The sequence below is a fragment of the Apis mellifera genome, linkage group LG10 (assembly GCF_003254395.2).
Source record: "Apis mellifera strain DH4 linkage group LG10, Amel_HAv3.1, whole genome shotgun sequence".
Taxonomy (NCBI): domain Eukaryota; kingdom Metazoa; phylum Arthropoda; class Insecta; order Hymenoptera; family Apidae; genus Apis; species Apis mellifera.
Window position 1 is genome coordinate 937,148 of NC_037647.1, and position 11,748 is coordinate 948,895.

The following is an 11,748-nucleotide window of genomic DNA, read 5'->3' on the forward strand; positions in this document are numbered from 1 at the left end:
AATTGTTGGATAGTTGTAATCTATTTCAGCTTGAATTCGCGCAATTTCATAATTCAAAACATATAGTTAAATTTTTAAATTGTATTCCTGTACAAAGGGATTCATTTAATAACGAACATAAGAACATAGTGGGAAAGAATTCATATTCGACCAACGAGAAGATTGGTAGTAGTTTGCAACAAGATTGGAAAATGGGGCATTAAATTCATTAAATTACAAAGGGCGAAACGGAGGGAACACGCAAACAGCTGAAATGATACAATTATGATTAAAGTTCTTCAAGTTATTAGAAGAAGAAATAAATAGACGAATAAATAAATTGGTTGAAGGATGAGGAACGAAGTATACAACGTAAGAAAAGAAAAGAGAACCATGAATTATACCATGAATTATAAAGGAAAGTTTTTCTTTTTCGACGTCTCCTTTCATTCCATGGATAAAAATGGGAAGGAAGACGGATAAAGAGATGTCGTAACGCTGCATAAATTGTTATCATGCGCCACGATTTCAGTTCTCGTTTCATTTCTTCTTTTTCGAACTTCTTGTTGATATTTTTCCTCATCAGTCTGACTTTTTAATATTCTTTCCGTTATTTCTCAGTTGAAATGAGAAACTGAACATTGCTTCAAAGTATAATATACTTTTTACGTTTATTATTTGTATATATATATATATATTTTTTTTGCAATAAATGTGAAATCTGTGTTATTTGATATTTAAAATACATTTTAAGTATTCCTTTAAACATTTCATATGAATTTTCATAATATGCATTATGAATTATGTACATTATAAATTATGAACAATGTTTGAAAAGAAAATTATTTTAAAAAAGAGATTTTCAATTTATCACGAAAATAATATTTTTGAAATTTTTAAACTATCATGCAAAACTAAGAAGAAATAAATTGGTAAATAGATAATATTAATAACAATCGATGATAAAAAAATAATTTGGAAATATTAAATTTTATATAAATGTTAAATCGAAATCCTGAATTCACTCTCTAAAAACCGCGGATTAATTCAAATATATAGTCATGTGCTGCCACCTGTCGACAGGATTGCAGAATTCCTGATAATATTTCGTAGAAGGCATTCCAGCTAGGATTAATATTTTTTACATGACAATTGTCTTAATAAAATTATTTCATTTATACGAAACAATTTGAAAGATGCTCTAATTATTCTGTATTATATAAATCAATCGATCTTTGTCACTGTCACATCGCAATGAATGTTTTTAAAAAGATATTTTACCTGATCACAGCAATAAACATATGTTAAAATCGACAATAAAATTTCGAATTATAAAATGAGTCGTTATATTTCCTGTACTTATTTACCTTATCAATCTATTTCAAAATCAACAAATCGCGTAATTATTTTAATGAATCTAACGAGAATAATTTTCGTGAAAATTTAATTGCAATTATATCATTTCTGATGGAGGATACGTTTATGAGCGCCACTTCTAACGTACCAATATGCAAAACCAATGTCATCATGTATATTGCTTTATATACGAATAAATATTCTCTATCATACATATGATATGTACATTTATATGCAAATAAAAACAATATAAAAAACAAGTAGTAATACATCACTTACCTCTCAGAAGTGACAGTGGAACCGGTGGATCTCGCAAATGTAAAAACCTGAAATTCTCACTTTGACACAAAACACGAACACTCTTTTTTCACACTCATTCTACACGAGAACCGTTCTACGACCGGAAATGCGACGCGTGATACAATAAAGCGGGACACGTAAACACTATTTCAAACCGGTAAAATCGAAAACGTCGAGAGCGTTTTTGATGCCACGAAGTCGCGTGCGCCATGGCGGTGCAGAACAGCTGTTCATAGGAGGGAGGGTCGTTATTAGGGCTGGAAGGGGTTTAGAAAGTATGTACGGCCATCTAACGACGAATATAGGAAACATTTGGACATTTTAAAACATTAGAACCGGAAATCTATTCGAAGGCAAAGTTGAAATCTAGAATATTATTATTATTAATAATAATATTAATATTAATATTATTAATTTTATTTTTCACTGATTATTTTTAAATTGAAAAATTAATTTTTTTTTATTTACTTTACAGAAATTCTGTATTTTAAATAAATATTTAAAATTTTAAAAAATAATAAATATTCATTTAAATTTTAATAAATAGATTTAAAAGTAAAAATTTATATTCTTATTAAATATATTCTTATTAATCACGGGCATAAAATTATAAAATATAAATCTTAAAATTCCTCTTAATTATCAGTTAATTAGCTATTTGTATATCTAATATTTGATTATACTATTGAAACAAAAATGTCATTTTCTTTTAAGAATAGTTACACTTTTCTAATATTCTAAACATGACAAATTATTCAACAATGAAGGTTAATGTGTCTGTCAAATATATCCTTGCATGTTATCACGTGCAATCAATATAGTTTATTATACGAAGAATAACATTCTAAATGCGTATTGATAGACATATTGATGCATATTAGAATTTTTAAAGATGCAAATTGGTTTTATTTTCAATAGTTAAACTTGATTATTTAAAAAAAAAGAAATAACTTAGACATTTGTAAATAAATATAACATAATGTAATTTAATCAAAATTTTAATGAAAAAAAAAAGAAAGAAAAAATTATCTATATTTATGAAAAATAAAAAAATTATAAAAATTTACATAAATTTTTTAAATTTACTACTTTTTGCAGAAAAGTATATTTAGAAGATACATTATTATATTGTTTAAAAAATTTAATTATAAAGTTAATAGATTAATTTAAAAATATATTGTATGTTTGTATTTGATACGTCTTCAGATACCTCTTCCGCGATTTGTTTTTTTATGCAGCACAATGCACCATACTGCATTCCATTCTGTTGTTTGTGCGATATTGTTACACATTACAATTAGATCTACTACGCGTCAATTTAATTTCAATCATTTTTATTATTCATAAGTTTCTTTTTTATTACTTCCTTTTAATTAATAAAACATTCATATTATATATGTATTTATAAACATATTCATAAATTATAATAATATTTAAATTATTATAATTATTGTTAATTTGAAATTCTAAAAATTTTAGAAAAATAATAATAAAAAAAATAAATAAAAAATCATTTTTCCTTATTCTTTTTAAATTTTCTTTCATTAACTTAATATTAATTACATTTAAAATTATATTTGTAAATATTAGAAAATGTTGGGCAACGATTGACATTAATACGTCACTGTATTTGTACATTCTCATTCACTATGTCGTATTTACTACGCGTACATTTCATATACGTGCAGAAACATATCACACACATTTATATGCACATGAATGCGCGACCTTGTGTGCGCAACAGGCGTCAGGAACCAACTAGAGTCTATAAAGATTGTACGATGAAGTATACAAGTGGTGTGTGTCTTCAGAACGACTGGCCAGTTTTTGCGACAGTAACGTACCTTTACTTTTACAAACCTTATCCTGTTCCAAATTTTTCTAAAACATTAATACTTATAAAATTAATCAAAAATAATTCCAAGTCTGAAATATAAATGAGTATTAAACTTTGTTTTGATGTAAAAATATCTATGACAAATATTTGTAACTAATTAATAAATTCATTTTTTTCTGCTATATCAATTACATTATACATTGTATAATATATATAATATTATAAATATTTTTATAATAAAATTTATAATAAAAATTAATCTAATTTGAATTATAATGTTAAACACAATATATAATTTTAAAAAAATAAAGGAATTAATAACAATATGTTATATTGTAAATTACATTGTAAATAATGATATACCATATTCAATAATGAAAATTATAAATCCGTTCTACCAATTTTTATATTTAATATATTATATCATCATCTTAAAATTTCTCTTTCATTCATAATTTAAATCAATTTTCATGAAATCAAATCTCTCATCGCATCATCGGTGCCCCTTAAACAACGCCTTTACTATATTCGTCCCTGCACAGCCCGTTTGCCCCCTTATAAAGCGAACCCACGCGAGAGCGCGGGCCGCATACCACGGTAGCGCGTTGTTCGAAGTTTCAAGCTGACAGTTTTTACGCATAAAAATCTTTCGATTCTAAACAAACGCATGTCCATCTACGTTTCGACGAAAAATTTCTACGATATTCGATTACATCGTTCCATCTTAAAGCGCGATGCGCAGTAAACTCGAGGAGATCGCGATCGAGCCGCATGGCGACATCGTGTATAACTAGTGAAAGACACGCAATCTTTATCCCGCTGTATGTTTACGTTCACCTTTGTGGTTATGGAAACAGTGATCAGACGTTTCATAGTGGATATTTGCCATAGGCTCGATTACTAGTGAATATTTCCCATCGAGTGTTTCAACGAAGATCAAAATCAACCAGTCGACCATTTTTTTCTCGATCCACGCCGCATACCCGGTCAAAATCATTGCGGTTATGGTAGGTACGCTGTTTCTAAGCGGGTTTTTCTTGGGAACGAACAGGTGACAACGCCCGGTAATTTGATCAATTTTCCTTGGCTGGAGAAAGTTCGATCATTAGATAGACCTATTTGTGCGAATTTTTTCTTTATCCTAGAAGATTATATACACCGTTGATGGAAACAGCTGATACAATCACCTGCCATTATCGTCAAATTTGTTCGCTCATAAAGAATAATCAAGATCGTTAAGAAAACAGAGCATGAACGTTGTGTTCAAGAGGCAGAGTCTCGATCGCAGAGTCTCTTTGAAATTTACCGTTACTCATTGACGTTGATCATAGCTCGACCGTTTCCGTTGTTCTTATCACTCTATAGCCGCGAAAGAGCGTTGCACTGAAGCGCGGTAAACACCGGCGCGAGTTCGATTATTAACGCGAATTTCGTGTCAGTCGCGAAACGAGTGGAAAAATTTGTGCTGACTATATTTATCGATTAAACACAGTGGATAACGAGCAGGAAATATTTTGGACGGGATTTTCACGCGGATCGGATATTTAGTCTGAAAATATATCTTTTAATAGGCAAACCATATAGCTTGCACGTATTAATAGTACATCTAGAAATAGTGTACGAGGTTATACGAAATTTAGACGAGACGTTTTTTATGTTTACAGCGAATACCAGTCGATGAATTTATCACTGCTCAAGATCGATAAGTAGATAAGAATTGATCGGGAATATCTACGAATTGAAAACAATCATGGCGTTAGCGAGGATCAAGAGTTTTATAGATACTGGTTTCAAAACCGTGTCCACTCCATTGGATCGTACAGTGAATCTGGAGCCGGAAGTAGGCATTAAAATCGTTCATTCGATCAACGAGAAGGCTCTGCATGTGACAGTACTTGGTGCTCGTCACTTGCCGCAGAATTTCGGCTTTACCCGTGTCAACAGCTACGTAGTTAAGGTATGGGCTAGATACTAATAATCTCTCTGAATTGTTATCTAGCGTTACGTAACTCGAAGGAATCATCGCGTTCTGCGCCCACTTCGTCTTTATTGACTCACGAACCTTACAAGACAATACCACTTTATGGGAATCTGAGTTTCCTTATCTCTTTACGATGTATTTAAAATATATTAATTATAATGGTCAAATGGAAGTTGAGATTATTTTTATATACTTGGTGTTTCTTATGTTTGAATTTGTTGATTTTAAAATGGATGGATTATATGATTCGTAAATAATAGATAAAAATAAAAATCATTTCACGTAAATCATTTGTGAATCAATATTATATTGATAAACTTTGTACGAATAATTCTCACGAATTATATCATTTTTTATTATTAGATTAATTATTGCTCGCTTCACAAATATATATACCTAACAGAAAAACTCGTGCAGGAAGGAAAGTAAATCGTTTCTATTCCAGGTGAAGTTAATACCAGGAAAGGAAAAGTTCGAGACAACGTCGAAAAACGAGTCGTGGCCGCAATGGAACGAGGAATTCACGTTTCACTTGCGAAAAGAAATAAAACAGAAATTTGGTAAAACGAAAGTGATCGAAGAGGAGATAAGCGGTTCCAGATTTATCGTCGCGACTTTATACGCGATCCTCGAGGATAAACCATTAATAGCGACTGAAAAGAAGGAATCTGAAAAAGAAAAAACGTCGCCTATTAAAGAATCTCCTAAGAAGGGCAACAAGAAAAAAGATGGCCAAGGTGCTTCCACGGAGAATCAGGAGCCAACGAGGAACAAATTACTCAGTCAATTTTTCGGCAAGGGAACCGATAAATCCGTGGAAACAGCAGCTCCAGAAAGAAAATTGTTTGACAAGAGGCGAACCGTAGGTGCCACAACGATTTCCTTGGATCCGAAAAACTTCACTTTGAAGCCGCCCAAAGCTAAACATCCAAGCGACGTGTCGACAGGAGATATGTGGAGACCATTGCGACCGATTGCTAGTGGTATTTCTGGAGCTGAAGAAAGAGTAAATCATTAAAAATTTTAAAATATCATAAAATTGTTATTTGTTAGATGTTATAAATGTTAGTACGTAATCCAATATGGCTACAGTTAATAAGTTTTAGTTATCTTCGTTGTTGTTACAGAAGGAGAATAAGAAAGGCCAAGTCGAGTTGTCACTGTGCCAAGAAAAGGCCGATAAGAAAGAGGAGGGTAGCGAAAAACTGATACTGTCCCTGCATCGTTTGAGATGCTCGTTACAAACGATGCACGAGCATGAAGCCTTGAAAGGACAAATGTATATTAAGATGTCCGTGGTAGATGACGGTAGAGTGACTCATTTTTGGAAAAGTGATCGTTTTGCGCCATGTGTATCGATGAAATTTTCGCCGGAAATGGCTAGAGTGATTGCGGATAATCCGTATCAAGGAGCATTGAAGGATGTTAGCTTCGTTGTTAAATTCGTCTCTAAAAATAAATTAGGTGAACCACCTTCATAAAGTTTTATTACAAAAATTTTTATGAATTGTTTACTTATACTCTTGAACTCTGTCATTTTAGGAAAGAAAACAACTGTTGGTCATTTTGTGATCGGACCAGATGTAGGAGGAACTTACGGCGAACAGTGGAAACAGGCTTTAGCGAAATCAGGACAACAAGTAACGAAATGGCAATCATTCGAGTGAGAATGAGAGAAAATAGATCAATAAACTTATCGAGCATTCTTGGCTCGACTTTTACTCATAGTTTTCCTTCGACCATAAACCTACTTTCAACCTGTGCGAATATTATGAATATTTGAGCACATGGTCGATAGTGCCGTTCCAAAGAATACTTAGGCAAACATCTGTGGATACGAAAGGTATATATCATAAGCTATTTCTCTCGTGAAATTTATTTTTGCTTAGTTTTCCATTATTTTTATCTGCTTCTTCTTCTTCTTGTGACATTTTCTAATGGAAGACAAGTTGTACAACAATTATGCATTATCTGTTTTATTTTATGATACGCATTTATGTATACATAATGTATTGATTCTTTTATACCGTCCTCGATTCCAAAGCAGAGAAATCGCAAAAATTTCTGCCAAGAATCAAAATAATAGAACCGTCCAATAAATTATAGTATCTGCCAGTTTTGAATAGATAAAACTAGAATCCTTAGGCTGAAATAAAATTCCAGGTTATTAGAGAGTCCGAGTTAGAAGTTATCTCTGAAAGAAGAAAGTAAATTTTTGTGCCAGATCGCGACCAAGTAATTTTTAGCTGTTAAGTAAGTTACGATGTAATGCAAATGTACCGAAGCGCTTTTGTTCTATTTACCACATTTACCACAAATTGATCTTCAATTTTATATTAACATTTTTAAGATAGATCATTAAATCAATGGAAAGTATTTTTTTCGTCATGTGTAAAATAAAGTATTTTATATTATAATAATACTCGATGTTACTTTTAATAATAATAACAATATATATTTGCTCATCTTTTCAATTATAATTTTCTTTGACCATTATATTATATCGTAAATAATTAAAAATATTAAAGTAACGTTTATTAAGAATTATTTATATTATTGTAATTAATTGTACATGTATTTTGTAACAAAAATTAATTATATAATTCAACAAATATTGTTAGAGTCGATATACAATCACACCAAAAAATCTGTATGTATAATATAATAATGTTTCTGTATAACAGAAATATATTTTAATATACCTGTTATATAAGGATGATTTTTATTTTTTCATACATAATATTTTCCATGTATCTTTATTTATTTCCTTTTATCATACACATGTACAAAATGTATAAGGAATGATGCATTATGCAGGCAATGATTTTATTTTTGTGACATTTAATAATTAACCATGTTTCCAGAAAATGGATACAAAAATACAAAAGCACAATTGTTTTATACTAATACTAAATGATTTAATAATGGACGGAATTTACAGTCTTATTTATATTGCTATATATGCTAAATGTTAATATAAATTCAATATATTTGATTAGTATAATATTCATTTTTTGTACTAAGAAAATCTAAAATGTAAGTATAATACAAACGTATATTTTTATATTAAAATGTATATTATATTAATAAAAATATATTTCTATAAAATATTACAATACTCTGAGAAAAGATAAAAAAATATCTAAAAATTGCCTTAGAATATTTTGTTCATTATTATCTCTCTCGTAAGGCACAAAATGCTTATAAAATGCTATTTGATTATATAAAATGATTTTTGAGTAATTCTTTCTAATGTCAATTTAGTTTGAAATGATATATATTATTTCCCTGAAGATCGTATTATTGTCGAAAAGAATGTCATTAGTAAGTACAAGTGAATGTTTATGTTATAAAAAAAAAATATGTTCAAATATATATTCTCTAATTAGATCTATATGTAATCTTTGGTCAAAAAAATTAAGTATGAACAAGTACATGTCTTAACGAAATTGCTAAAACTATAATAGAAACAAATATGCTTCCATGATTATATGAGGCTGTATTACAGCCATCTTTACTGTTACATGTACAATATTCCATAAATATATTATATGTTCCTGTTCTCATAAGGCAAAATCTTTCATCGCCACCAATTCCTGGTTCCCCCATGTAAGCACAACTACGAAAATATCTCCATACACCATTGACTGAGAATAAAAATATAATTTAACTTATAAAAATTATTTCAAAGTTTACCTTATTATATAAAATTATTAACATACCTTTTTGACGAATTTTACGACACATAGTAGGTCTCACACCTGGCAAATGTTCTAAATCAGGTTCTTGTTTGCAATCAGTTATAGGCACAGTAGTATTATCAAATGGATCTGCACATTTTGGATCTGAATCAGATCTGCATACCCAGCATTTGATAGATAATCCTATAAAAATATATAGAATTAATTAATATAGTAAAATATTTCTATATTTTTATTATTTTATATATATATTCTACCAAAAAATATATATATATAAAATTATATATTATATTATTATAATTGATGATAATAAGATATTATAAATAATATTTGAATATTTTATACAATTGTTATTTTTATAGTGTAATAAATTAAATTATTTTCAGTGTTTAAGTTTCACGACAATTTTGAGGTTAAGATCACAAAACTAAAGAATCGACTTTAAATAATAATATTTACCTTCTTGAATGCAACAAAAAAAGAATAATATTGCTAATAAAATAGAAAAATTTGTTTCCTTGACCATTCTTTCAGGAATTGGAGATCACTTAATAAGAACTTTAACACTTGCAACAAACCGTAACTTTTAATTACTCGAACTACCCACGCCTACGAGTGACCACGCCACTAAACTCATTGTAGTCGCGTCACAGTAATTTTCCTATTTTATATGAAATAAAAAAGTTTAATAATTTAATTTTAAATAAAAAATAAAAAATTTACTAAATTTTAAATTCATAAATTGTATAAATTTTATTAAAAATTAAAATTATATGTAAAAAAATTTAGCTCAATTATATTATATATTATATATATAAATACATAAAAATTTTGACCGATCAAAATAATTAACATATATTGCACATGAAATATAATAAATATTCTATTAATGAAAAATAAAATAAATTAATGTTAAGACATCATATTTTATACGCTACTGAGTATTTCGTACAAGTTCGTCTTCTTTCGAATCATGTGACCAAGTCTCGAATCGAGACCGCGCCCGATATGTGAGACATTCAATGAATACAGTCTTAATTTAATAATTGCAAGTCAGGCATGAAAGAATGCATCGTTAAATAACGATTAATATATCAATTAATTGAAATGCACATTGTGTACTTGAACAATAACACGATCTTTTGATTTGATTCGACAAATGTTATTGATTATTCTCATCTATTACAGATACAATTTTTAAATTTTCAAAAATTTGTCAAATCTTCGGAAAAAAATTTTCAAGAAGTTAAAATTTTTCAAATTTTTAATATTATATCTTTTTAAAATATTTTAAAATTTTTATTAAACAAATATACATTTTTTTCATTATCATAATTTTAAAAAATAGTCGAACGATTAAATTATATCGATTTTTACCTCATCCGTAAAATAAAAGTATACGAAATTTCGTGATCCGCAACAGAATCAATTCTCTTTTGCGGGTGGTCCAAGACCAGTGGAACAAGACACAGCTTGGGAAAACATTTGAATGCTATAAATAAATATAAATAAATTGATTTGCCGGCATTAGCATAAGTAGCCGAGAGAGCCTCGGCTCTCCTGTCTGCGGTTTGTGTCTCTTCGTTGTCTACCTCTTCCCTTCTCTCTCGCTCTTATTAACCGAGACGTTGATTTATACACCGATGTCCCTTAGGTTCCTGCGACATTCACCGTCTCTTTAACTTTAAAAGGATACAGGTCTTCGCGATTGCTCGCGTGGGAATTAATTCTGAAACCATTTCGATTCTTCCACCGAGCACGATGCTGTTTCAATTAAACGATAAGAACCAAAGTGAAATATTCAAGTTAACGCGTATGATATAATTTTCTGACCGTCGATCCTTATAGATCGATGTTTCATCACGGGTGTTGATGTTTCCGAAAAAAAAAAGAGAATAAGAAAATGCTCGTGTTCTTTATCAAGGCCAGGCCAAAGAAGAAAAACGATCTTTATTCCTGCTATAAAATCAGCCGACAACACTCTCTCCTCGAGATTGCCTTTTTTACCTAAAAATCAGGTAATTTCGTGTAATCTTCGCAAGGGTTTGGGCGTGGCCGAACCGCAAAGATACTCTGCTAGGAAACCGGTGCGATGTGTGTCATTAAACCGAATCTTCCAAACGACCCTGGCCTATCTTTCTCATCCTCGTTGCTGAAAGAATGGATCTTCCAATTACGTGGTCGCGTTAAAAGTCATCTTCTTGATTGATATTTCGCAAAATTGATATTTCCAAACAACATCCCTCCCATTACCTGACGAGAAGAAAACGTTCATTAGTTTATTAATCGTTCAACGATACGAAAGAATATTACCAATCACGGTGATATACACGCGTGTATATTTTTCTATATTTTTATCTAAAAATTACAATCGTCAATGAATCATTCTAGTTATTTTTAACCGCAACATTATTATGCATCCATATTCGTCTCGCATTATCGTCATTTTATTATAAGAGATACGTAATGATCGACCCATATCCTTCGATTATATCCACAGCACTATAAAGAAACATTTAAATACATTCTACAGTCGTAACCTTTCGATCTTTCCTCTCGAGTAATTCTAAAACATTAACCTGAATTGGTAACGA

General features: G+C 29.9%; 2 protein-coding genes across 5 annotated transcripts; one reads left to right on the top strand and one right to left on the bottom strand.

Annotated features, from left to right (window-relative positions):
* Positions 1 to 4,048: 4,048 nt before the first annotated feature.
* On the top strand, positions 4,049 to 8,454 carry LOC724498. 4 transcript variants are annotated; one of them, XR_407583.3, is made up of 6 exons: positions 4,049 to 4,479; positions 5,137 to 5,429; positions 5,899 to 6,459; positions 6,581 to 6,917; positions 6,996 to 7,296; positions 7,617 to 8,454. XR_407583.3 is itself a non-coding variant. In XM_026443247.1 (5 exons), the coding sequence occupies exons 2-5, from the start codon at positions 5,223 to 5,225 to the stop codon at positions 7,118 to 7,120; spliced, it is 1,230 nt and encodes a 409-aa protein (XP_026299032.1). In that variant the 5' UTR covers positions 4,049 to 4,479; positions 5,137 to 5,222; the 3' UTR covers positions 7,121 to 8,454. The 4 variants fall into 4 exon arrangements, 3 of the variants coding, with proteins under 3 accessions (XP_026299032.1, XP_016769765.1, XP_006557859.1); XM_026443247.1 differs by having other exon boundaries at positions 6,996 to 8,454; XM_016914276.2 differs by lacking the exon at positions 7,617 to 8,454 and having other exon boundaries at positions 4,049 to 4,483; positions 6,996 to 7,265.
* On the bottom strand, positions 7,577 to 9,788 carry LOC410244. The gene is made up of 3 exons (XM_393726.7): positions 9,614 to 9,788; positions 9,176 to 9,337; positions 7,577 to 9,100 (listed from the first exon to the last, which is right to left on the bottom strand). Exons 1-3 carry the CDS (start codon positions 9,678 to 9,680, stop codon positions 8,871 to 8,873), a joined length of 459 nt encoding a protein of 152 aa, XP_393726.2. The 5' UTR covers positions 9,681 to 9,788; the 3' UTR covers positions 7,577 to 8,870.
* Between the last annotated feature and the right edge of the window lie 1,960 nt (positions 9,789 to 11,748).